This window comes from Colletotrichum destructivum, chromosome 9 (genome assembly GCF_034447905.1).
Source record: "Colletotrichum destructivum chromosome 9, complete sequence".
Classification (NCBI taxonomy): Eukaryota; Fungi; Ascomycota; class Sordariomycetes; order Glomerellales; family Glomerellaceae; genus Colletotrichum; species Colletotrichum destructivum.
In genome coordinates this window covers 3,491,791-3,517,500 of record NC_085904.1, presented here as the reverse complement: position 1 = coordinate 3,517,500, position 25,710 = coordinate 3,491,791, and the positions used below count along the sequence as shown (strand labels likewise).

Here is a 25,710-nt window from a genome sequence, read left to right as displayed (position 1 = left end):
TGAATCATTAGGTGTAAATAAGCGCGAGGAATGGGGCGGATTGGATGCAAGGTACATACGTGTTCTGCTACATCCCTTCACACCAGATGGTCAATACCCATTTTCTGTTCACACGTAGCATCGAATAAGCGTTCACTTTCCTCGTCAGTCTACGTCTTCGTCCAAGGATACTTCGCAGTTTTAGTCAGACTTGGCGTCTGGCCAACATGAACCCGACATGGAGTCAGCCTTGACATTTCACTTACAAGAAAGCGTGTTGCCACTACATCAAACGCTTTAATCTTGCAGGACGATGCACAAAAACGAGTTGCGCGTCCCTACAGAAACTTCACCGCCATCTCTCCAAGAGGAATCATGCATGTGCGCTGACCAAGCCAACATCACAGGTTGAACGAGAAACACGGTTTTCTTTCTTTTTTTTTTAAGTTTGCCAGGATCTTTTGATTTGGGCGTTACGTGGGTTGATGTCCAGAGTCCTTTCGTAGGCTACCTATAAGCCAGCAATGCAGTCTCATCCCCAATTTTTTCACAAATCGATTTGACCCTGCGCATCCCGAAAGACATAACGAGGAAGCCAGCCTTGGACGCCCGCCATGATCTACCATCTCAGAGCCCTTTCCCCACCACACATCGTCACCATCATCGCATAACCCAGAAAGAGAACAGAAGAGAGCTTCACGCCCTTTATGCTCTCGACATGACACCCCAGGCACGGATGATGTTGTCGGTGTAACCGGCGAACAGGGTCTGGCCGTCGGCGGACCAGGCCAAGCTCACGCACTCAGGCTCACGGCTCTTCTTGCCGACAGCGGTGAACTCAGGCTTGAGCTCGTCAACCTTGCTCTTCTTCTCGAGGTCGAAGATGATGATGCTGCTGGCGGTGGCAGCGCAGAGCCAGTAGCGGTTGGGGGAGAAGACGAGAGCGTGGATCTCGTCGTTGGCGTTGAGGGAGTAGAGGTGCTTGGACTCGTTAAGGTCCCAGAGCATGGTGGTACCGTCCTTGCCACCGGAGGCGCAGAGGGAGCCGTCGGGGGAGATGGTGACGGTGTTGATGTAGCCGGTGTGGCCAATGTGGTCAGTCTGCAGCTTGCAGGTGCTGAGCTCCCAGACCTATTGTGGTTGCCAATTCATTAGTGTGACTGGTCCAGTACAACGACTTTTCTGAAAGGCAAAGTGCATATGAGGGTGCGAGATCAGTGCATTGGTGAATAGTGGTCTCATGGCCTGCAGAACAGGCTCTGAAGTAGCAAATACTTTTTGTTGCAAAGCATCATGTCGAAGTGTTCGGGGTCTCCTTTTCCGCAAAGGGATAGGGAATGGTGTAAACCGGGGGGGATGATTCTCTTAAACTGACCTTGACGAGCTTGTCCCAGCCGGAGGAGACAATGACGGGGTTCTGGGGGTTGGGGCTGAAGCGGACGCAGGAAACCCACTCGGAGTGACCCTTCTCGGAGATGGTGTACTTGCAGTCACCGAGGGTGTTCCAGAGCTTGATGGTGCGGTCGCGGGAGCCGGAAACGATTTGTCTGTTGTCGGCGGAGAAGGAGACGGACAGAACATCGTTGGTGTGGCCGACGAAGCGACGAGTGGTGGTGCCGGTGGCAAGCTCCCAAAGGCGGAGAGTCTTGTCCCAAGAGGCAGACAGGGCGTAGGCGCCGTCCGAGGAGATAACCTATTCCTTCCCATCAGCCCACAGTTCCCAACAATGAAGCAGCGGAAGCTGAAAATTCCTCGCGCGGTTCGGAGGGGTTCGAGAGACGTACGCAGTCGGAGACGATGTGGGAGTGGCCCTTGAGAGAGCGCTTGGGGTAGCCGTACTGGGACTCGTCACGGGTGAGGTTCCAGATGATCAGAGTCTTGTCACGGGAAGCGGACAAGAGCATGTTGGGGCTGGCAAAGAGTTAGCAATCGTGGTTCTTTCCGCAGTGTCTCGGCCCACGCGGCCCTCTCCGTCTCGAACTCGATGCCGGATGTCGAATCTGGGAAACACGCCGCCCCTCAAACTACTGTCGAGAACGTCGCCGGCAGGGGATTCGAACGGGAGGGAAAGCGGAGGAAGGGGAGAAGGGGTGAGTTTAGCCGTACTTCTCCATGGAGGTAGCCAGGCTGGTGACCCAGCCATTCTGCAAAAAAAGCATCAACCGTCAGCCATTGCGAAAATTGCCAAATAATCGAATCGCGGCGCCGGCGCAACGGCGTGCGGGCAGACGATGGGACAGCAACTTACGTGGCCCTCGAGGGTACCCTTGAGAATCAACTGCTCAGCCATTGGGAAATGAGGCAATCAGGTCGATTGAGTGGTGAGGGAAAGGTAGAAAGGTTGGAGTTGATTCTGAGCGTCACACCTTTGACCCTTGAGAGCTTGAGCTGAGAATTCCAGATTTTGGTGTGGGTGGGAAAAATTAGGAACCTTCGGTTAGGGCCTGGCAGGGAAGGAAGGAGTGCAGCCTTGCGCTGCATAGGTGGGGCAATGACCAATGGGAAGCGACCGTGGCTGCGAGGCTGATGTGACCCACTACGCAGTGTTCCCGACGGAAGTTGCATGTCACTTGCTGCAGGGGCTCCTGCAGAATAGGACTTGGGTTGGCAACAATTCTTTGATTTATTTTTATTTCGGAGTTGTCTTCCCCTTCCGTTGCTCTCTTTACCTGGGCATCCGCGAATGACATAGGAATACGTACAGGCACTCACGGTGTCAGCACCTCTCATCCATGATACTGCTGCCCCCTTTCTCTTTCTCATTCCCTATGGAATTTCGTAAGCCGATTGCCGCCTGTTATTTGCCTTCCCGTTCGTTAGAAAGGCGACAAGAATACATAAATGCTGCCACCAACGGCTCCACAGAAACGAGACTCGAGAATCGTGAGACCAAGTCGCGTATTCGTACATGCTCACGACGAGGGCGCATACGTTCACTTCGAGGTCACGAAAGGACATCATCCTCATCGCTCCCAGTCGTGTATGGGTGCTGTAAATATTGAGTCTGTTATTGTGTACCCTCAGGCCGGCTCTGTCTCGGTGGAATGCCCGTAGATCCAACCTGAGCATGCTGCTTCTTGAGCCCTGCGACCGCTGTATGATGTGCTTCGAAAATGCATAATGGTAAAAAAGTGATAGTAGCGGCAAGTCCTCTCCAAAAAGTGTCCCTACACAACCCGCGGTTTGAAGCTCCCAACGCCTTGCTGAATGGATGTCCTGTTTTTCAAGAATAAAGAGCCTTTGCCCATCATCATGGGCATTTCCCTTGCCACTCCTGCCCGCCTGACAAGTCTCTTCCAATGTGACCTGACGGCCGTCGCTTGCTCTCTCACTCGCTCTCTCCCTTACTCATCTCTTGAACTCGTCAGGCGGGGCACCGCGGGTTCGCGTTCAGCCTAGGTGATCGAACGACTACCCTTGACCGGCGGCTCGTTTGCTCTGTCGCTGTACCTCCCTGCGCAGATACCGCGCATCCGAGTTGACAATCATGCTATGATCGGCAATCTCGAGCTGCTCTGTTGCGCCGCCTTCCTGCTTGACGAAGCCCTCCATAGCGGCTGCCCAAAGTGAGTAGCGCTCTTTGGTCATTGGATCACGCTCCGACAACGACCTGATTTCCTTTTGCTTCCGAACCTTTGCCGCCCGTACCAAACCCCTGAGGGCCTCCTCTCCCTGCTTGGATGCCTTGGCCGCTTCTTCTCTTGTCTTCTGTGGGTCCCGCCCGCTGTCGTCCTCCTGGGGCGTGTACTTGTAGGTGTGCTTGCTGGGGAAATCGGGGAACGATTTGGGAATGTACGCCTTGGCTTCTTTTTCCGGCTTGCCGCTCAGTTCTTCGCCGAGGAGTGGCAAAGTTGTGTAGGCGTCTGGGTCTTCGATCAACGGGTTGAAGTAGCCCGTCTCGAGTTTAGCTTTTGGCACGGGATGGCGGATATGAGGCTTGAGCGCCTTGGTCTTGAGGGTGAAGCGTCGCATCGTAGACTCGAAGTCGGCGGGTGTCGGCTGCTCGCGGCGGGCGGAAAGAGAAACGCGCTTGAGATCTTCGATGAAAGAGGCCATGTCTGGAGGCGACGTTAGCGCTCCAAGAACGCGAAGCGACGGCGGGCTTGGAGACGAATCTCACAGGTCTCTACAGTCCCCAAGAAGCTCTCCATGGCCTCGGGGGTAGCGGCATCAAAGCCGACGTGCTGCAGCGCCAGTCCAATACTGCGTTCGAGACCACTCTTGGCCTGGTAATCAAGAGAAGGAATAGTGACCTTGGTCGCGCAGGCCTGTAGCGGCTCGTCATCATCGGCGGCGGCGGCGGATGCGGGCGTTTGTGCGTCGGTCTTCTGGCGCTTGTTGTTGGGCTCTCCATCCTGAACCGAAAAGCTACGCTTGCGCGGGGTTGTTGTCGAAGTCGGGGGTGAAGGCGTCGTTGACATCGTGGGGAGCTCGGGAGAAAGAGAGGTGTGTGTCGTTGGTGTTGTGAAGTCAGAAGGCGCACTCGCAAAGGGAACGCGTTGTATGGCGGAAGTCCCAGAAGCGATGTGAATGCCAAGTGAGAGTGGACGCACCAGTGACGGGGAGAGCGGGCGGTCTGGATGGCGACGGCGATGGAAACGGGCGACAGGTTGACGAGGAGCTCGGAAGAGAGTGAATCGCAGTTGAAGCTATCGCGCGAGAAGGTGCCCTGGATATTAGTTAGGTGCCGCGGCCTTGCTCTCAACACCCCAGTACCTAGGTAGGCAGGTACGTAGTAGGAAGTAGAGAGGAGGAAGTAGAAAATTGGGATTGCAGCTCGGACCACCGAACCAAGCTCGTTCCTCTGGGCTGCGGTACGTAACTACGCAGGTACTGGACGGTGGGTTAAGCGCTGAAGGGGCGGATCGATCTCGCCAGACTTTAGTGGACAAAGCGCCGTAACTACCGAGAAGAGCCTCTCTTTCGGCGGTGAGATCCTGCGCATTTCGTCCAATGGCACCAGCGTCTGGCCCCCCACACCCCATGAACATCTTGCGGCAAGGTTCGTTAGGGTGCATCCCATTTCTGTCTATCAGTCTCCCTGTCAGTCGGACTCGAATCTGTCAACTTCAACTTCATCTTCCGGCAAATGGCCGGAAAACCATATTGCCCTCTCCTAAGCTTAGGCAGGTAGTTGTCGAGCAGCCCTGTTCACCCCGAGAACTCGGACCGCGCCTCGACCCTGGTGCGTTGGTATATCGCATGATGTTCCATGTGGCTGGACAAGCCCTGACGTTATTTTGTTGATCTCTCTCGTCACCTTTGTTACACGTGTACGGATACTTGGCTTTTGGTGGTTTAGCCAATTTGAGTGAGACCCATCCCCGCCGAGCGCGGGCTGTGCCCATTATCTTATCTGGGTCGACGCCAGGGGTCCCGAGCAGTCGCCAGTTGTCTCGATCTATCCCTCATGGTATCGTAGCTTTCCATCTCTAAACTCTTCAAACCTCTACAAAAGTGTCAAGCGTATATACCTTGGGCGGAGCCAAGCCTTGCCAACGGCCAAACTCACCCCCAGTCCGACCCCCAACCACGCCCGCCTGCCTCTTGGATCGATACAATGCAGGACTTGGAAACCCTGCGAAGGGGAGGCTACCGCGACCAAGGCCTCCAGAAGCTTAAACTAGCTGGGCCCTTGAATGGATTCCCCCGCGAGATTCTAGACCTGGCCGACACCCTTGAGCATCTTGATCTCTCAGGCACTGGCCTCTCAAACCTTCCCGAGGACTTTGGCCAACTGCAGAAGCTCAAGGTCGCCTTTTTCTCGGATTGCCACTTCACCGTCTTCCCCAGGCAACTCGCAGCATGCCCCGAGCTCGAGATGGTGGCTTTTCGATCCAACGGCATGACGACCATACCGGAAGACGCATTACCGCCCAAGCTTCGCTGGCTCATTCTCACCAACAATCGTATCGAGGCACTGCCCAGGGGCATTGGCCGCTGCTCGCGCCTCCAGAAGTGCATGCTTGCTGGCAACAACCTCACCAGCCTACCGGGTGACATGTCGGCATGCCGCAAGCTCGGCTTGCTTCGTCTGTCTGCCAACAAATTCGCCAATTTGCCGCCCTGGCTCTTTGAGATGCCCGAGCTCGCCTTCCTGTCGGTTGCGGGCAACCCATGCTGCGCTGTAAGCCTCGCGGAGGAGCTTGCCCTGCTTCGCAAGGTGAGTTGGCACGACCTTGAGATTGGTGGTCTGCTTGGTCATGGAGCTTCCGGCGATATCTTCGAGGCGAGGTGGATGGTAGCCGACGCAGTGATGGAACATGTGGCCGTGAAGCTGTTCAAGGGCGAAGTGACGAGTGATGGGACGCCTCTCGATGAGATGGCCGCATGCCTGGCCGCGGGCTCGCACGACAACCTTATCAGCACTCTCGCGAGCATCCAAGACCACCCTGAGAAGCACGGGCTGGTCATGCAGCTCATCCCGCCTCACTACCAGGCTCTTGGTCTTCCGCCTTCGTTGCAGACCTGCACTCGAGACAGATACGAACCGGAGAAATCACTGTCGCTCGGGACCGTCTTGGAGGTCCTGTGCGGAGTCGCCGCGGCCGCGCGTCACCTGCACCAAAGGAAGGTCTCCCACTGCGACCTGTACGCTCATAACATACTCTTCAACGAGACGGGCCATGCGATGCTCGGCGATTTCGGCGCGGCGACAATCTACGAGCACCTCGACAAGTTTGACTTTGAAAAGCTAGAGGTACTCGCATTTGGCCATCTCGTGGAAGACATGCTTGAGTTGGTAAAGGCCGGAGATGAGGACGATGGCGGGCAGAAGGCTCTTCAGGGGCTGCGGACGCTGCACACTCGTTGCTCAACTTCGATTGTACGTGAAAGACCGACTTTCGCGGAAGCATTGGGAGAGGTGGAGTCGATTACCGGCCGGTAACGCGGTTTGCCTCCTTCTCTAGATGCTACGATCCATCAAGCCGGTAGTTGCATGGCAAAAGGGACTGGCCATGATGATGACAACAGCACGGGGTCTATGATTGAAGGGTACGTCAAGGGAGGAGATGGAATGGAACGAAACGATAGGGGCCATGGGAATAGGCAGACCTATAGAAACAATGTAGAAAGCGATACAGATAGACACTTTGCTGAGCCCAGAGTCCTCACGTTTTAGAACGCCTTACACGTTGGCCCAAACACTCTTTTGTCTCCGTACCCGTGTCGAACCCCGATTGAGCCTCCTTCCCCTAGTCCCGCCCCGGCGTCCTCCGCTGCTGGCCCCCTGCGCAAAGACCCACCTTCTCCGCCGGCCGGACGAAAGCCGATTCGATGAGACTCGCTATTCCTTGTCCGTCCAACGCCCAAAGCCTCCATTCAGAAGACACTAAAATACCGCACCCGCACTGCTCTCACCTCCACCAACAGGCCAACAACACATTAAACTATAAGGGACCAACGACATGCTTTCATGTTCAGGTTTGACTGCCCCCCCCGTCGTCCCCCTTGATCGTCTTCTGCATATATGCATACACACTATACATTATCACACACTTTACATTATCACACACTCGTCTTTTGTTGTTGGTCACATCCTTAATACGTGTAACAACCTCCCTGCGCCGTTGGATATCTTCACCGTCTTTTTACACCCGGTGACTTGATGGAAACAACCCGCTTTCTCACTCACTGTATAATTACTCCGACTGCATCTCACTCGTTACATATTTAATTTCTTGCCGTCGTCCAAGTGAGGTGAGTTATTGAAGTTTAAGCAACGCCAGCAAGTCCCAAGAACTTGGGTCACCCACCACCTCTCCCTCCGTCGCCATTTGCCTCAACTTCCACCGACATGTTTCCCTTCGATGTGAGCGCCATTCCCACGCTGCCCACCCGCAAGGGTCTGCTGGTAGTCGATTTCCAGAACGACTTCTTGTCCGCCGACGGCGTTCTCCCCGTCACCGACCACGAAGACCTTGTGGCCAGAACCGTCGAGCTGGTCAAGGCCTTCCGCATGGTGGGCGACGTCATCTGGGTACGCACCGAGTTCGACAAGTTCCGTCCCGTTGCCGACGAGCAGATCTGGGCCACCGATGCCCTGCCGAAACCCCAGGCCCTCAAGTCTCGTGCGAGGAAGAGGCCTAAAGGCGCATCCGAGCAGCCGGAGCCCGAAGAGACTTCGGATGCCGACCCCGAAGCCTTTCTAAGCCAGCCCGGCCCTGCCATCGTTCGCCCCGCAACCCGCGGCGCTGATTTCCCGGACGCCATCAAGGAAGTCATGGGTAAGAGGGACGTCACCCTTGTCAAGTCGCATTACTCGGCCTTCACCTCAGGCCAGTTACTGCAAATCCTGCGCGTCAAGTTTGTGCACGAGCTCTACATCTGTGGCTCCCTCGCCAACATAGGCGTGTACGCCACGGCCATGGACGCCGCCAAGTTCGGGCACTCCATCACCCTGATCGAGGACTGCTGCGGTTTCCGTTCCGATATGCGCCATACCAGTGCCACACGGAGCCTTGTCGACGTGACTGGTTGCAAGTTCGAAGACAGCGAGACCGTCATTGAGAGCTTGCAGCCCAAGACCGGCCGGGAGTCCACCCCAACATCCGCCTCACTATCCCCTGTCGTGCCCAAAAGGGTCGCGGAGGCTGGCGATGGCAAAGTGCCTTCCTCGGCTGATGCATACAAAGCGACACTCGAGAAGCAGCTGTCAAAACTCTCACTCGGGAGTTCGGGAGGTGGCCCGTCCAACTCGTGGTCCCGCAACATTATGGGCGATTCTGAATCTATCGTGTCTGATCCTTTGGAGGTTGATCCAGCCGTCAGCGAGTCACCCGGCAAAGGGGCTTCGGGCAAACAATCGGGCAAGGCGGTTCCGAAGTTTGGTTCGTCCAATAGAACAGAGACGGGTCACCGAAAGGAAACCCGTACTCTCAAGGTATTGTCTGCATCCGACCTCGAACTCGAACCGGACCTGACGCCTGATGCCGAGGCTGAGACCAAGCCCGAACCCGAGACAGTATCAAAGCCGAAGCCGAAGTCGGCGAAACCAGACTCCAAGCTTGAGCAGGCTGAAAAGCAGGCGACCATGGACGGCCAAGCCAATGCGAAGGAATCCTCCCCGCAGGTCACCGGGCCCCTCTGTGAGGGCGACACAACGGTCATTCACAACCTCCTCCCTGACCCCTTGGCCGAGAACATCTTTGAGAAGGTGAGAGACGAGGTTCTTTGGCAGAGAATGTCACACCAGGGCGGTGAGGTCCCGCGCCTGGTGGCTGTCCAGGGTGAGGTGGCAGAGGATGGGAGTGTGCCGGTCTACCGACACCCATCCGACGAGTCGCCGCCTCTCTTCGATTTCTCGCCGACTGTCCGGAAGATCAAGGCCGAGGTCGAGAAACAACTCGGCCACCCGCTGAATCACGCCCTGATCCAGTTCTACCGCGACGGCATGGACTACATATCCGAGCATAGCGACAAGACCCTGGACATTGTCAAGGGCTCGTTCATCGCCAACGTCAGCCTGGGAGCCGAGCGGACCATGGTGTTCAGGACCAAGAGGCGAGAAAAGGACTCGTCCAGCACTGAATCGCCGTTGGCGGAGGACTCGAAGCAGCGCAAAACCTCGCGCGCGAAGCTGCCGCACAACTCACTGTGCCGCATGGGTCTGGTGACCAACATGCGCTGGCTGCACGCCATTCGGCAGGACAAGAGGGCGGAACGGGACAAGACCGAACCAGAGCTGGCCTTCTCCGGCGGGCGCATCTCTCTCACCTTCAGGCAGATCGGCACGTTCTTGGATCGAGATAGCACCTTGATCTGGGGCCAGGGCGCCACCGGTAAGACGAGACAGGAGGCACACCGTGTTATCAACGGGCAGAGTCCCGAGGCAGTGGGTATGCTCCAAGCCTTTGGCACAGAGAACCACTCGACCGAGTTTGACTGGGAAAAGTACTATGGCAAGGGCTTCGACGTGCTCCACATGAGCAACTCTCCCCGTCTCTGCGTTTCGTCTGACCCCGTCGTCAACATGCGCATCGCCTTGATGCTGGCCGAGTATGGTGTCACCTACGCCAAGGGCAGCATGTCGCCGTCATTCCAGTTGAATGACGGCGACCCAGGCGCCAATGGTCCCACCGCCGTGCCCGAGTCTTTGCCAATCAGGTTCGTCGACAACGACGTAGCGAAGTCGACGGTGCAGGGCGAACTAGCCATCATGCTGTACCTTGATGCAGCGTATGGCCCGGGCAAGACTACTGGTGCGGCAGACAGATCGAAGCCCGACACCGCGCGGGTCTTGACCCGTTTCCAGCAAGGCGTCTCCCTTCTCGACAAGTGGCGCCGGCTGGAACGCAACGGGGGCGACAATACGCGCGACCTCAAACCGCTGAAGCGGGAGCTGGCCATCTGGGAGGGGTACGCTGCCGAGGCGGACTCGATCGCGGGGCCGAACATCTCGCTGGCGGACTTTGCCGTCTGGCCGGTGCTCCACGCCATTGTAACGGAATCTGATACCGAGGCGCTGGATGCGACCCGAAAGCTGAAGGAGTACTACGAAAAGATTAAAGCCAGGGAGTCCGCTCTCAAGGTTCTTGGCGCGAAGCAGCCCGAGAGTACGGATGCCAAGCAGACCTAGATCTCGAGAGTCGTTATGTCATGGTGGCATTGTGAGACGGGACATGCGAGGTCTAGAGGAGGTTTGTGGGAAAGGGGGAAGACAAGTAACCCTGGTTGGGAAATGGTCGAGCGACAGGGCTATTTTCGTGATACCCTTTGAATAACTCCCTGGAGCTTTTGGCAAGTCGGCGTAGGGTGGTTGTTTTTGATTGAGATGGGCGCATTAAGTCAACCCGTGGGAAGAGGTTGACATTGGTAATGTGAGGGCTGGATTAACTTGATATGTCACCAGTCGCAAGCCATTCTTGACCCCCCTCCCAGGCGGCAATACATCAGCATCTACCGACATATGTACAAATACTCAATGGCTAGCTCCACATAATCCTCATAAGAGCATGCTAAGCGGGCTAATTCAGTTTTATAAAATTTCCCGTTTTTCCATTTCGTTGAGTATGGTCAAGTTTTGTTGGTGGATGGTGCCTAGATGTGTAACGGCCCCTCCCCCCAATGGTACATGCATGACGGGACTTGTAGAAAGAATCCGTGATCGTAAGATAAAATGACAGTAGAAGGCTGAGATGATCAAGGTATGAGCCCCTCTCGCATAGCCTGGTAACGTATAAGTCCCTTTAAACGCCGTTGAGGGACCAAAACCCTCGTTTGATAACCCCTAAGGATGAGTGTTCCGTGTCCGTCAATTCCTTATAGTACGCCCTCTCCCCTCACCGCTCAAGAAGAGTGAACATCCCAAGGCAGCGGGTAGGTACCCACCCAGTCGGCTACCTCGGACCTCAGCTGGACAATCTCGGGGTCATTCTCTCCGTCACCGAGATGCTCCATGTAGTGTCTCAGCAGGCCGGGCTTCTTCTCTCCTTTTTCCTCGGCCGCCTTCTTGGCGCTCTTGTTGACCCGGACGGCAATGGTGACGGCGCGGTCAATGATGTCGGCCACGCGGCCGAAGTCCTCCTCAGTGAAACCCCTTGTCGTCATGGCGGGAGTACCGATGCGCAGTCCACCGGGCACCAGCGCCGACTTGTCGCCAGGGACCGTGTTCTTGTTGGCAGCAACGCCGACGAGCTCCAGCACGCGCTCGACACGACTACCGTCGATGCCCTGGGGCTTCAGATCCGCCAGGATAAGGTGGTTGTCGGTGCCTCCAGACACGATACTGTATCCCAAGCCTCCCTTCTCCTTGGGGGCGCCCAATCTCTGGGACAGCGCTTTGGCGTTAGCGAGGACCTGCGTTTGGTAGGCGCGGAACTCGGGGGCCTGAGCTTGCTTCAGAGCGACAGCCAAGGCGGTGATGGTGTGATTGTGGGGGCCTCCCTGGTGGCCGGGGAAGACGGAGGCGTTAATAGGTCCTTCGAGGTTGTACATTTCGTCCTCCTTCTTGGCGTTCTGCCGGCGTACGCCCTTGCGGAAGAAGATCATGGCGCCACGGGGTCCTCGCAAGCTCTTGTGGCTCGTGGTGGTAACGATATCGGCGTAGGCGAAGGGGCCCGGCATAACCTTGGCAGCAACCAGACCCGAGATGTGGGCCATATCGGCGACGAGGTAGGCGTTGGTCTTGTCGCAAATCTCGCGCATGCGCTTGTAGTCGATCAACCTGCTGTAGGCGCTAGCTCCCGCAACAATGATCTTGGGTCTGTAGAGCGTGGCCAGCTCCTCCAGCTTGTTGTAGTCGATCTGGCCGGTGGCCTCATCAAGTCTGTAGGGGACCGTCTCGAAGTACTTTGAAATGGCAGATATCTTCTTGGTCGGCGTCTGGTAGCCATGTGACAAGTGCCCACCGTGAGGGAGGTCCAACCCCATAAGACGGTCGTGAGTGTCCATCAAGGCGGAATAGACGTACAAGTTGGCCGGGGCGCCGGACAGAGCTACGGCCTCATTAGCAATAACTCGAGAGCAGCACTCCTTGCGCGGCGGTGAAAAGTAAAGAAACGCGTACCTTGAACGTTGACACCCCATTGCTTCGCATCGAGGCCGAATGTTTCGAGAGCTCGCTGCTGGCAGAGACGCTCTGACTGATCGATGAACTCGTTTCCGCCGTAGTATCTCGCGCCGGGATAACCCTCGGAGTACTTGTCTAGGAAACTGTGTTAGCTTCCAGGTGTTGGTCAGTGCCTGGTGGGAGATGCGCCTACTTTGCATAACACTACCCAAGGCATCGAGGACGGCCTGTGAAGTAAAGTTCTCGGAAGGGATGAGGTTGATGAAGTGCTTTTGTCTGGTTTTCTCCTACGAGCCGGTACATGTCAGTGGCCAAGTTCAATTCGAGAGCGATCGGTCTTGCGCAGCATAGGGTGCACGGGTTGACATTGGGGTCGAGCATATCGCCGGTCGGCGAGAGGAGGATCGGCCGAGGTGGAGTTGTACCTTCTCAATGATGTCGTAGACGGCGGGATCGGCTTGTTGGAGTTTGGCAGACAAGAGCTAGAATTGCCAAGAGTCAGTACATAACAGGAGGCCGCACTATCCAAGAAGCAATTGAGCAGCGGTACGCACCTGTTGCTGGCCCTCCAAGCTTTTTGTCGAGATCAGCCTCCTCACGCCACCTGCAGCTGCGTAGGGGAGAGCTGCTCCTTTGGGCAGGGAGCGGAATGCACGAGTTGTGCTTTGGAATACCGAAAGAGACATGGCGACGACGTGACGGGAGACCTGAAAGCAGAACGGGTCAGTTGGTCAATCGCGTGGTCGTTGTAGGAATTGACGGAAGAAAAAGGCGATTAAGTTGAAGTGCAATGTCGGGAACTGGAAGGTTGGGGCGGTTGGGGGGGGCGGATTGGAAGGAGGATCGCACACCTTAGAGACGGAGCTTACAACAGCAACGTGCGTACCTATCTTGAACCAATTACCCCAGCTATAACAAGACCATGATGTAGTGGCGGCAAGCGTTCACTGGTGGCGGGGGAGGGCGGTACATAAGGACCCCCCCGGGGTAGGTAGCAGGCGGAATCTGACCCGAGAGAACAGAGCGGTGCAGTGGCCGAGATGCTCGAACCGCGCTGTACTCGGCGGTCTCGGCTCAACTTCCGATCCTCGCACTGTACAAATACTATCTCTACCCGGGCACTTACCGGGGTAGATAGAGATAGGCTTATCGAGACAACTATCCGTATCCATTTCGCTTTTCTCTCTCCGCCGTCGTTCTAATCTTTACCTCATCGGCGTTCGTCTTGCCTAAGGCACAAAGTCGCGATCGGGGCACGGGCCCTCGGCCCCCTCCCGCAGCTCCACTCTCCATCTCAGCCCTTTTTCAAGGGCGCGACGCGGACCAAAGCCCTCTTTTTCCTTTCCTTCTCTTCTCTACACAACTAAATTGGAGATGACGAGCACGCGTTCTTCTCACATCAGCTCTTCCGCTTCGGCGGGTGCATGATGAAATGTCCTGGCACACCTCACCACCTTAAGCGGGACAATTTGAAACAATCCGATCCAATCCATCGTTGTGTTTTGAAATATTCTTTTTTGCATCTCCCTATTCTATTCCCTGGATACGTAGCAACTCGCTACGACCTTAATGACCTTGGCAAGTAAAGTCCAAAGAGGTTGGGAGGTATGGCAAGTGCCCTTGAGGTTTTACCGAAAAACATTCGAAAATGTATTCGGCTGCGTGTCGAGGATCGTACAAGGCATCTTAAAGCACTTCACCTAAGATGAAATCGTGGATGTAGCTGCAAGATGACCCTGACCATCCACAAATGAACACCGTTCCGGTTTGCACGAGGTTTTAACCGGGTTGGCGAATACGCCTACCAGTGATTGTGGACCGACTGGCCTTCATTAGATTCCAGATTGATTAGGATCCCAGCCAGAAACACAATCTTCAACCGCCTCCTTAAGAGAAGCAAAAAAAAAGAGGGGGGGGGGGGGGGGGGGGGTTTCCGGTGAACACTGTCGCGATGTTATTTCCAGCGTGGTGCGGTTCGCCATCCGCCAAACAACCGAAAGTGGTTTAATGTATCGCCAATGGTCGATAATTGAAATGATGTGTGACGCTCACACCCGTAGGGTCGTGTGCCTTTGCTATCTGCTGTTGAGAATGGCAAAGAATTGAGAAGGGAAAATGAAGGCGACTTTGTGTTGGGTGGTGTAGGGGTATCTATGATCGGACAGGGTCCCAAATCATCACACAGAAAACGACTGCAGGTAAAGAAAGAACCGTGTAAGAATTGCTGCTGCTCATTTTTCGTGCCCGTAATTTGCCATGTCATCGATTTCCATTTTTCAATGCTACATGCCAAAGCCCTGCTGCGACAATAGGGACAGTAGGACGTAAAAAAAGAAGACCCAACCCGATGACTCCGAATGCAGCCGCCTAAGGACCGAGATCGATCGTGATCATCTATTTGGCCTCCTCCTCGCCCTCGCCCAACAGAGCGTTCCTCTTCGCCGCCACTCTCTCCAACTTGCGCTCGCGAGCGGCCTTGGTCTTCGCACGCTTGGCGTCCATCTCGTCCTTGAGGGCCTTCTCGCGGGCCTTCTCGGCCTTGGCACGGTGGATCTGTACAAGCCGTAATGTCAGCCCAACGCTCGTCTCGTAGCTGATCTTGCTGCTTCGGGGTATAACTTACGTGCTCAACGAGAGCACGCTTGTGCTTGAAGGCGTTACCCTTGCTGGAGTGGTAGAGCTCGTGGTAGAGGTGCTTGTCGATCTTGCCGGAGGCGCGGTACTTGACCAGGAGACGGCGGAGGACGCGGAGGCGGCGCATCCAGAGGACTTGGCTTCACCGTAAGTCAGCACGGGCATATCCAGTTGTAATGGGCCGGTCTGTCAATCTCGGCTGTTTGTGTGTTTGTGGTGTTATCGGTCGATACCCGCACACATAAACCCTCGATGACAGCACCGGCCGCAGGAATCGGTGTTGACGAACCTGGGCATACGAGCCTCGGCGGTACCCTTGCGCTTACCGAAGCCACGGTGGCGACCGTCGCGGCGAGCGAGGTTCAGCTCGCGAGCGCGGGATCTCGAGTGCATGGTAACGGGCTTGCGGATGATGAGGCCATCGGCGACGAGCTTGCGGATGGTCTGGCGAGAGTTGGCGTTGGAGATCTCGTTGACCTCGTTGGGGTCGAGCCAGATCTTGCGCTGGCCGCAGCCAATGACCGACGCGGCCAGGCGCTTCTGAGTTCGCAGATTGACCCTGTAAAGGAAGCAATCGTATCAGTCTCTTGCGTCTCCCATCACGATGTGAAAAAACAAAAGGCCCTTGGCCGTTCCCCCTCTTCCAGTGCTAGATGCCGTCGTCGTCGGGTTTTCTTTCTCAGTAGCCCCTGTTCACCCCGCGTGTCCAGGGCATCGCATCGTCCATCAAATCGACGTGCCCGGCGCAGATAAACGATGCAAATCGCATTGGGATCGGTATGGAATGTGGTCTGGTGCTCGGATCGTGATAACTTACATCTTGATTGCTGTCCTAGTCGATGGTCGTACCTACCGGGGGAGTCGAGGTGTTGAAATTTCGAGAGGGGTGGACGGGAGGCCAATTTTCAGAAAGGTGAAGGTGTGAGCAAACTCGGGGCTTCCTTCAGTTGTGTGGGCGGAGTGGGGCGATGGGTAAGCGAGCCCGGAAAAAATTCAAAGGCACACCTTTGGCAACAGTGTATCACGTGATGCAGGCGACACAGGCCCTTTTTAGTACCTAGCGTGAGGCCTGTGCCTGTGTACCTGGAACCTGAAAGCCCGCCGTTGGCCATGAAAGCGAATCGCAGCCATCCCATCCCTTTCGAACGACCAAAAGGTCTGTAATATTAATTAGGTACGACGGACTGTCGATGGCGACCATCAGTCGTGCATGACTTGGCATTTTCACGGGCGGCACGCTGTGGGCACACACCACTAGGGCCGTGATCGGTCTAAAGTACCAGTACTGCTTCTTCTCATTGTCCCCCAAGTCCATCTATTGCCCATCCCCCTCCTTACTATCGCCGCCCAGTTCCTGAAGTGAGGGAGAGAAGAGAAGAGAAGGAAGCCCGTAACAACGCACCTTCATATCAAACATCTCTCAGTGTGTCGGCTCAGACCGCGGCGGCAGCTAAACCACTGTTTCTTGCATGTGACATTATATGTCTGATCAATGTAAACTTTTGTAACTTCAAATCAACCAACCCCCCACACCCTCGTCCGCCGCCAAAGATTCATCCATCTGGTTTGTCTGATCACTCCTTGCCAAATACGTCTTCGCCCACGTCGACCTTGCCCACACTCCAAATCTCCCTTTCGTCCTCAACCTCATCGTTTGACAGACCCAGGCCTCCCTGGCCACCCTCTGCCTCTCTACGCTCACGTGCTTGCGCGCCCAGTCGCATCGTTACGCGCTTGAAGTAGTCCTGCATGCTCCTCTTGGTGTTCGGCGGCAGGTTGGCACCTTCGACGTACTTGTCAAACACTCTAGTCTCGTCGTCCACGACGTTGAAAAGGGCCACAAAAGCAGCTTCCGCCGCCAGCTTGACAGGGATGACGGGGTCTCTGACACTGGCAAAGACGGGGCCCGCGAGAGCAGCGACATGCGGCCTCACCATGTCCATGTTTACGCGGCTCATGGTTCGGACAATGACCAAAGCGAGTCGGCGGGAGTCAGTAGAGTTCCCGGGTTGAATGACATTGGCGAGCGCCTCGAACATCTTCTTGTTTGTCTCGAAAGTCTTGGTAGACTCGGAAAGAAGATACTTGCCCGTGGCAAGAATAACGTTGTCGGCGATGTAAGGCTATGTGTGTGCTGTGTTAGCGATATGTCACCCTCGTTATTACGCCGAGACGGCAGCACTCACGTTCTTGTTCGACATGCCCTGGCTGAGGATATCGGGCAAGTCGTCCACCAGAGGACTCTCTAGTAGGCTTTGGGGAGACTCGACGAGGACGGCGTTCAACGCAAGCGCCGAAGAGTGGCTCCAATGGCTTGTCACCACACGGTTCTTGAGCAGTCCGTTGGCAACCTCTTCGGGCACGTTCTTGATCAGCGCTCCGAGCAACTTGGCGTTTGTGATCGTCATGGCGTCATCTCTCTCGTCGGTGTCCATGTCAATGAGCCCCAAGACGGCGGTCCGTGACGCCTCGCCCATGTTCGCGCCAGCCTTGCTAATGACTTCGTAGAGCGCGCTGAGCATGGCCGTCTTGACTCCAGGATCCGAAGTCTTAGAGCCCGTAACGAGCTCGGCAATCAGCGGGTCGATGCGCGGCGTGTACTTGATGAGGGTGCCCAATGCCTTGGCAGCGCGCGCCCTCAGGATCTCGCTCGACGTGTCCGCAAGAGACTTGGCAAAAGTACGTTGGAGCTGTGGCAGAAACGGCTTGAGAGCCGCAGGCATCTTCTCCAAGAGGTTGTTAAGAGTCAGCAAGATGGCCGACTTAACGTCGGTGGATCTCTCGGAAACCACACGAATGAGAGGACCTGTAATCTGCGTGACGAACGGCTTCAACGAAGCTTCGCTCGTCCGGTCGACAATGTCGGAGATGGCCAGGGCTGCCTGTGTTCTCTGATCGGGGGTGCCGTTCATGAGGCCCTGTAGGAAGATCGGCAGGATGGCGTTGATGCCCTTGGGTAGCTCGAAACCGGGCAAGTTCGCGCCGGCAACGCCCACCTGTTGCAGAGTCTGCCTAGTTGAGACGACCAAGCCCTCCATCTCCTCCTTCTTGAGTTTCTTTGTGAACTCAGTGAGCGCAGCCCAGGCTCCCTTGACGACATCCTGGTCTCTGTCATCAAAGGAGATGAGAAGAGACCGGACAATGTCCTGGTTGTAACGCGAGTAGTCCACGTCGCCGGCAGCGAAGAACTTGCACAGGTGGCGGGTGGTGGCGGCGCGTCTGCGGTGGTCGTCGTGCTTTGTGAGTTGCAGCAGAACGTTCATGACCGTATTGAGCCCGTCGTACTCGTCGATGGACAGGATGACGGTATCGAATGATTTCTCGAGATCCTCGGTCAGAGCGTCGTCCTCGCAGTTGATGATGTTGTCCATCAGGGAATTGATGATGTTCGGCAGCCGGCGGTTCATGGCGGCACCGGCCACCCTCGACAGGGATGCCAGAGCCTTGGCGTTGAACGCGGAGATGGGAGGGGTGATGAGCGTGGGAATGAGGTTGGGGAGGATAATGTTGGAGCGAGTCGTCTCCGTGAGAAGGGTGAGCAGGGCCGACAGCGCGTTGTCGGCGTTCTCGTCGGACCGAAGGAGGTTGAGCAGGTAGGGGAGCACCTGGTCCACCGCCTTCTTGCCCAGAATGTTTTGGAGCGAGTCGAACGCTTCTGCGGCAGCCTCCCTGACGTCCACATCCGAGTCGGTAAGAGCCGTCCTGACGACGGAGATGAGCGTCTTCTCGTGGTCCTCCAGAGCTTCCTCTGACGCCGAAGCAATGAGCTCCTTGAGCGCGAGGCAGATACCCTGCTTCGCGTCTGTATCCGTGGATGTCTGCAACCCTTCCTCGAGAGTTGGCAGTAGAGTGGACAGGACGCCGTCGCCTGCCTTGCGGATCAATTCGCCGAGAGCATTGCTGGCAATGACCTTGTGTTCCATGTTGGAGCTGCCCAGGCGCCGAATGATGAGCTGAGTAAGAGTCGGCACCAACTCCTTGAGAATGCGCGGGCTCGGGACCAGGGCCTTCCACACGGCAACGGCAGCGGAGCGAACCGCGTTGGCAGTATCGCAGCGACATACATAGAGGGCCGAAAGGATCTTGTTCCTCTTCTCCTCGCCGAGAACTTCACGCAGGGACGCACCGGCCTCCCTGGCACTTTCCTCGTCCTCGTCTCCGTCCTCTGTCTTGCCGCTAATGCCAGTAAGGTTGAAGAGGAGGTCGCCAACGAGTTCGACGGAGCTGAGTCGGATACGGTAGTTGTCGTCGGCCAAGCCACGCTCAAGTTCGGGAAGCAGCAAATCGACGGCGCGTACGGCAAAGTTCTTGACGAGGAGCCGACCGGCACGGAGGGCGGTCTCACGGATGGACTCGACGTCGTCGGCAAGACCAGACAAGATGGGCGGAATGATCCTGCCCAGGTAGTTTGCAAAGCTGTTGCCAAAGCAGACGGGAAGGAAGATGAAGAGGGACATAAAGCCCTCGCGAACCGCCGGCTTGGTGGATTCGACGTTTTGCAGAATGGTCGGGAGAGTCTCCTCAAGTCTGGTGGTGCCCAGGCCGGCAAGCACCTCGCTGAGGGCTTGGGCAGAGCCGAGGCGATCTCCGGCGCCGTTGTCTGCCTTGAGGGTTTGCATGAGTCCCGGAATGAGATCCGGCAGCGCGTCTTCTCCCAGCTTCTCCACCAGGGATCCCAGAGCCCTGGAAGCCGTGGCACGGGTCGTGGGGACCGGGTCGACGATGGCGAGCTTGAGTCCTGCGACGAGGATCGGCAAGTGCGAGACAAGATCCTTGCGTTCGGTAAGATGCGCCAGACTGCCAATGACTTGTGCCGCCTTGCGCTTGGTGTTGGACCGGTCGCCCAAGCCGCGCTGCAGGATCCTAGTGACTAGCGCCAAGGAGGGCGCGTCCAGGTAGTGCACGAATTGAACCTTGATGAGGGAATCCAAGGCTTCGTCCGTGTACTTAGTCGGGTCGCTGAGCGCCTTGAGCAGGATATCGACGAGGCCCTTGATCTCGGGGTTGTTTATGACCTCGCCGAACCTCTTCAGACTCTTGTTGGCGGCGGAGCGAACCTCCTTGTGACTGTCATTGAGAACACCCGTGAGGGGCGGGATGATATCCGGCAGGCTCTGGGCCAGCTGGTTGGGATCGAGATAGGCCATGGCTCCCAGGAGGTCACAGGCTCCCTTCTTACTGCGCCACTGGTCGTCGTCCAGGCCGTTCAGCAGGGTGGGGAGGATCTTCTTGACACCATACGAGCTCAGCTTGCCAAAGCAGGCCTTTGCCGCCGCCAGGCACGAGTCTCGGACGTTGGCGTTGCTGTCACCGAACCCGGTGAGCAGCTGCGGGACGATCTGGATGACGTAGGGTTCGAAGAGGCGGCCCAGAATGGTGGAAAGAAGCTCGTATGCGAGGAATGCTGCCTCTCGTTGGTTTGCTTCCTTTTTGTTTTCGATGGCGCCTCTGAGTGTCATCATGATGCGCTGATCCTTCAGTGATGAAATGCCGCGGCCTTGCACGAGTCCAGCCAGGCCGTAAGCGGCACCTCGCTGCTCGGCATACTTCTTGGACGTCAGCAACGTCTCGAGGACCTGCGAGAAGTATTTTGACGACTTGTCTCCGTACGCCTGCACCAACGGCGGCAGGCATTCGGCAATGGCGTACTGCACCGTCTCCGACGGCGTGCTCAGGGTTACCAGCAGGCGGTCAATGACGACCGGAAGTTTGGAGTCGCCCGGGTTCAGATGGCGGGCGAGTGCGCCGTACATGATGATGACGGCTTCGTTGACACGGTCCGAGGACTCTGTGTTCTTGTCAGGTCCTTCCAGCGTGCGCTCAAACACCTTCATCAGTTTTTCAACCATGCCCTTGCCGTGAAGATCAATGGCCCGGATGGCGGCATCCAGCATCTCGCTGCGGACGTTTGCGTTCTGGTCACCAAGAGGCCCCTTCTCGATGAGGAACTCGAAGAAAGGATCGAGCTGCTGCTTTGCCATGTGAGGGGTCAGCTCCCTGAAGGCAGACCCGATGCCGTGCCGCGATTCCCAGGGATCTGCCAGGTTGGTCTTCTTGGGCATGCCGTACTCGTCCAACTGAGGAACGCGGGGCTTGGCGAGCTCGGTGTACGAGTTTTTGAGAGACTCCAATGTCGGCTCGAGAGTGGGCTTGTGGGCTGTGCAAGCCTCGGCCAGGGATCGTGCTGCTGCCCTTCGGAGCTGGCCATCAACGCTGTCCAGGTAGGGAAGCATCTTGGCCGGGACCTCTTCGGACAACGCGAAGCCGCTCTCCTCCCATATATCGCGGCCAAGCTCGACGTTCTCCTCGACGTCATCGTGGCAGGCCAGCCATATCTCGTCAGAGAAGTCAAAGTCGCTCATGTCGACTTCCGAGCTGATGGCTTGCAATACTGCGGTTCGTACGCTGACCTGGGGCACAATGGCTCCCTTGGCCAGAGACGCGATTTCCTCGGCGGTCATATTGGGGGCGACGCATCGACACATGTCAGCGAAGCAATCCTTGATGATCTTGTAATGCTGAGTGTACTGTTGCATGGACAAGATCAACGAGGACATGACCTCCAGCCGAGGGGTTGCTAGGTCTTCGCAAGTATTGGTGTGGAAGGACAGGAACTCAATGGCAAGGACGAGCTGTGCGTCTCGGTCATCGGGGGACGAGCCGAAGCCACCGCTCTCGAGGACGGTGAAGACCAGGGGAAGGACGTAGATGAGAGACACGGTGTCGAAAGGACGCTGCTCTCCGGCAAAACGCAGTCGGTAGAGCACTCTGGTCACAAGCTCGTCGACAGGCTCCTGTTTGTAGTCCTCGGAAAGTGTGGTAACGCCTCGAGCACGCAGGGTTGCCGCTCCGACAAAGGGCCTCATGGGACCCAAACGACTGGTGATTCGGTCCGAGCAAGCCAGGTAGGCAAGGGGTGCAGCATCGCCTGTAAGAAGACTGGCGCCAGCGTCGATCACGTCCAGAAGTGCTTTAACGGCGGGCCCCATCCAGAGGGAGGCTTCGGTAGGAGGGCCGGTTGCAAGACTTTGGACGATGCCAATGCCGCGTAGTAATCTTGCTTCGATGCGACGGACCTGCTCTCGGATACCTGCCTCCTTCTTGAGCTGGGCATTGACCTTGGCTGTCTCCTCCGCCGTAAGCTTCTTCTGCTGACCCTTCTTCTGCGCCAGCTGCGTCCTCAGCTCGGCCTCCCATTTCAGGATGTCGTAGTCCTTGTTGTTCTTGTCAGGTACAGTCGTCTGTGCCTTTTTCGCGAGGACATCCACGAAGGCGGTTCCCTCAGGAGTTCGGAAAATGGCAGCCTCTACGGGACCAATGGTTCGCAGTTCCTCGGGTTCCAGGTCTTTTCGGATAAAGTCAACAATCTTACTAGTCATGGAGTCTGGGGCAACGAAAGCGAGCTCGGCTGCGGCGTTGCAGGCAGCCTGCTTCACAAGATCCGACTGTTGGTCGATGGAGGTTCTGTCCGAGATCTCCTGGAGCAGGTCGCCCTCGATCTGACGAGCCAGATCTCCCGGGTCCCTCTCCACACGCAAGCAGAGTTCAATCCAGCTGGTTCGGGGCACGAGTTCGTGGCGGGCGAGAACGAGCAGCGAGCAAAGCTGCTTGTCCACGACGTCTCTCACGGCGCTCTGTTCCTGCTCACTCAGGCCCTTGGGGTTGATGCAGATCGCACGGAGGGCTAAGTACAGATTGGTCTTGTCAGTCTTGGACAAAACCGCTGCGCTGTCCTTGTCGCCGGTTTCCAAAGTCTCGAGCCAGTGCCAAATGCCGTCGACGACGGCTTGGGAGACAAGGGCCGGTCTGGTAGCGTACACCCGGGACAAGCTATCCGTTGCAATCTGTCGGACCTTGGGGGTGACCACCGAGGCACCAATGACGTAGATGAATGCTTCAGCCCAGGCGACGGTGACCGGCTTGGGGGTATTCTCAGTCAGATGTTCTGCAGCGACCGACAGTGCTCGACAGAACCAAATGAGCTCATCCTCCACGATGATCTTGCCGTAGATACGAGGGTTCAGCAGGAACGAAGGCTTGGGCTCGAGTGCGAGACACTGGGCCGGGATGGAGACCCTGGCGAGTGCCGACTTGACGGTCGAAGACACGTCACTTTGCTGCGATAGAGAGGTGAGGGTGGTAACAATGAAGGCACCAACCGTCAGGTTGTTTTGCGCGGCAGTCAAGGGGTTTGCGACGACTTCATTGTAAGTATCTAGAAGCTTGGGCAAAACAGCTTCGGCAAACTTGACCGTGGCCGAAGAGAGATCCCCCAAGCCGGCAGCCGAGTTGAAGATTTCTCCGACGCGCAGTAGCCAGACGCGACGAGTTGGGAACTTTTTGTCAGAGATGCCCTTGACGCATGCATCCACAACGGACTTGGCCACTTCGGCGTCATTCTGCAACAGATAACCAGCCGATCTCGCGAGTGCCGATGTCTCGACGGTGAGCGCGGCCTCGTTTCCCTCCTTGGCCGAGACAGCCGCCAATGCTGTCGCAATCTTATCGGCGGTGGTCTTGGAGAGGGGGATAGCCTCGAGCATCTCACAATGGAGGATCCTGTGGTCTGCTGATGCCAGCTTTCCGCCCTTGACGGGCGCAACAATCTCTTCCGAGACCTTCTCCAGAGCCTGTTGATCGCGGCTCTGGGCAGCCAGAACGCCGAAGGCCTTGACAGCGCCAGTGCGGGTAACAACGTTGCTTGACTTGACGTTGGAAAGGATAGGCTTCAACAAGTTGCCCGCCAGGACTTGGGAAAGGTCGTACTCCTCGGGAAGGGAGCGAACCAGAGGGATCAGGACGTCACTCAAGACAATCTCGGGGGCTCTGAGCAGACCCTTTTCGAGAGGCGGAATCACCTCCTTGGCGAGCTCGTCGAGAGAGACGAAGTCGTGGAAGAAGTCACGCAGACCCGATGCGACATGCCTGGGCAGGGACGTCCGTGAGCCAATAATCTCCCTGGTGTAGAAGGCGAAGTATTGAGGCTTTTGGGACTCGAGGGCTGCCTTGACGGCGGGCGTTCTCGAGCTGACGCCAGCGATGATGCCAAGAAGAGGAGAATTCTTCGCCGACGGTTGGGCGGCCTTGGTAGTCAACAGCTGCACGGCGTCCTTGAGGGCCTTCTCGGGGCTTGGGTGGGCGGCAAAGAGTTTGCGCAGTCCTCTGCGGGTAACAACGATAGCGGAATGCGCCATACCACCCTTGGCGGCGGGCAGCAGGCATTTATCCAGAGCATCAGCGTCACTCAGGAGGACTTGAGGGGCCAGCCTATCCCATTCGGGCGTCTTTGCGAGGTGCTGCATGAGCAAGCTGCACCACTCAACCAGGACGAAGGCATTGCTCGCAGCGATTCCGGACTTCTGCGACTCGGCGCGCACGGCGGCCACAAAAGCGGAGAGGACTTCGGGCTCGAGGCCGTTGGCAAGAAGGGCAGAAAGACATTTCTGAACAGCGAGTCGGGAAGGTCTGTCGGTGTAGAAGGCGTGTGTCCAGAAGAGCAGCTGGACGAACCTGCGTGCCCAGGCCTGGTCCGGGTCGCTGTCTGTAACAAAGGGCAACGGCGTCAGCACCCAGGGCGGAAGAGACGAAGATTGGCTGTGCGCCGCAGCTGCGCTGCGACAGTACGGAGAAGAGGAGGGCGATGCAGGGAGTACGGTGGCAGGCAAAGGTTCATACCGGTGTTGGATATCCTATCCTCAAGCGTGCGCAGGTGCGCTATTCTGGTGGCGGTGGAGGACGATGTCAGAGCTGATCTGGTAGCCGAGAAATCGAGAGCGGCATAGCCGGAGCCGGAGCCAGAGCTAGAGCCATTGGCGACGACTTCAGTCATGTTGGCGGGATTGGGGGCGGACAGAAGATAGCATTGGGGGCAAGTCGGCCAGCTATGCGGTCGACAAGCGGGGGAGGAGAGTCGTCGTCGTCGTCGTATGCGGACCGGGGCGAAGGTGAAGGAGTGGAGGAGGCGGTAGACGTCAAGGAGAATGGCGTGGTGGTGGTGATGGTGGTAGTGGTGGTGATGTCAACTGAGAGCGAGAACGAGAGACAGAGGAAGGACTGGCGTTGGTTGTGCTGTTCGCACAATTTGTTGCGGATACGGATACCACCTTGCAAAGAGGAAGGGGGGTAACCTCAAAGTAGATGTCAATGGAGTCTAAGGCTTCGGGGGCATGTTAGGCAGCGGCCAGGGCACTTGTTTGGTACTTTTGAAGCCAGGGCATGCATGGCCTTCGGGTTTAGTGCTCTATCTAATCGCCGTCTGCACCTCCAGGAATCATCCCTCTTTTTTCTTCTTGTTTTTACCTCTTCTATTTTTTTTCTGCCGGGAGCTACCTAAAGCGATAACGCAAGTGAGGCCCAGCGTGTACCAAAGGTACTCCAAGTCCCTACACAGCCCAGGGCTACCTAGGTCCCTATGTAGCACCTCTGCAAGTGCTCTTCTAGTACCTCCCCCTAGCATGGCGGTAGACTATCTGGGCAGCGGCTCACTATCCGCTATCCAGCGCACTAGGTAGCAAACACCTCGTCTTAGCGGAACGGATACTTTGTGTTCTAGGGTTGTGCGGCCCGGCGTTGCAGGTAGGAGGGGT

At 56.7% G+C, this 25,710-nt stretch overlaps 7 protein-coding genes across 7 annotated transcripts; 2 read left to right on the top strand and 5 right to left on the bottom strand.

Annotated features, from left to right (window-relative positions):
* Positions 1 to 387: 387 nt before the first annotated feature.
* CDEST_14146 (Putative small ribosomal subunit protein RACK1) lies at positions 388 to 2,387 on the bottom strand. Its single transcript, XM_062930302.1, has 5 exons — positions 2,228 to 2,387; positions 2,086 to 2,123; positions 1,764 to 1,890; positions 1,355 to 1,672; positions 388 to 1,110 (listed from the first exon to the last, which is right to left on the bottom strand). Exons 1-5 carry the CDS (start codon positions 2,267 to 2,269, stop codon positions 685 to 687), a joined length of 951 nt encoding a protein of 316 aa, XP_062786353.1. The 5' UTR covers positions 2,270 to 2,387; the 3' UTR covers positions 388 to 684.
* A 236-nt stretch (positions 2,388 to 2,623) lies between these two features.
* Positions 2,624 to 4,744, bottom strand: CDEST_14145 (Putative bromodomain associated domain, histone-fold, transcription factor TFIID, subunit 8). Its single transcript, XM_062930301.1, has 2 exons — positions 4,100 to 4,744; positions 2,624 to 4,037 (listed from the first exon to the last, which is right to left on the bottom strand). Exons 1-2 carry the CDS (start codon positions 4,398 to 4,400, stop codon positions 3,391 to 3,393), a joined length of 948 nt encoding a protein of 315 aa, XP_062786352.1. The 5' UTR covers positions 4,401 to 4,744; the 3' UTR covers positions 2,624 to 3,390.
* Positions 4,745 to 5,008: 264 nt separating this feature from the next.
* On the top strand, positions 5,009 to 7,086 carry CDEST_14144 (Putative protein kinase domain, leucine-rich repeat domain superfamily). Its single transcript, XM_062930300.1, has one exon. The coding sequence runs from the start codon at positions 5,540 to 5,542 to the stop codon at positions 6,866 to 6,868; it is 1,329 nt and encodes a 442-aa protein (XP_062786351.1). The 5' UTR covers positions 5,009 to 5,539; the 3' UTR covers positions 6,869 to 7,086.
* A 347-nt stretch (positions 7,087 to 7,433) lies between these two features.
* On the bottom strand, positions 7,434 to 13,466 carry CDEST_14142 (Putative serine hydroxymethyltransferase, pyridoxal phosphate-dependent transferase, major). Its single transcript, XM_062930298.1, has 6 exons — positions 13,342 to 13,466; positions 13,045 to 13,197; positions 12,916 to 12,972; positions 12,684 to 12,777; positions 12,488 to 12,625; positions 7,434 to 12,416 (listed from the first exon to the last, which is right to left on the bottom strand). Exons 2-6 carry the CDS (start codon positions 13,174 to 13,176, stop codon positions 11,269 to 11,271), a joined length of 1,569 nt encoding a protein of 522 aa, XP_062786349.1. The 5' UTR covers positions 13,177 to 13,197; positions 13,342 to 13,466; the 3' UTR covers positions 7,434 to 11,268.
* On the top strand, positions 7,440 to 10,562 carry CDEST_14143 (Putative alkylated DNA repair protein alkB 3). The gene has a single exon (XM_062930299.1). It carries the CDS (start codon positions 7,778 to 7,780, stop codon positions 10,556 to 10,558), a length of 2,781 nt encoding a protein of 926 aa, XP_062786350.1. The 5' UTR covers positions 7,440 to 7,777; the 3' UTR covers positions 10,559 to 10,562.
* Positions 13,467 to 14,884: 1,418 nt separating the features above from the next.
* CDEST_14141 (Putative large ribosomal subunit protein eL19) lies at positions 14,885 to 16,236 on the bottom strand (the record flags this gene model as incomplete). Its single annotated transcript, XM_062930297.1, has 5 exons — positions 14,885 to 15,043; positions 15,114 to 15,264; positions 15,414 to 15,683; positions 15,942 to 15,956; positions 16,208 to 16,236. The coding sequence occupies 5 exons, from the start codon at positions 16,234 to 16,236 to the stop codon at positions 14,885 to 14,887; spliced, it is 624 nt and encodes a 207-aa protein (XP_062786348.1).
* Positions 16,237 to 16,417: 181 nt separating this feature from the next.
* CDEST_14140 (Putative armadillo-like helical, TOG domain-containing protein) lies at positions 16,418 to 25,192 on the bottom strand. Its single transcript, XM_062930296.1, has 3 exons — positions 24,800 to 25,192; positions 17,311 to 24,665; positions 16,418 to 17,247 (listed from the first exon to the last, which is right to left on the bottom strand). Exons 1-3 carry the CDS (start codon positions 24,951 to 24,953, stop codon positions 16,699 to 16,701), a joined length of 8,058 nt encoding a protein of 2,685 aa, XP_062786347.1. The 5' UTR covers positions 24,954 to 25,192; the 3' UTR covers positions 16,418 to 16,698.
* Between the last annotated feature and the right edge of the window lie 518 nt (positions 25,193 to 25,710).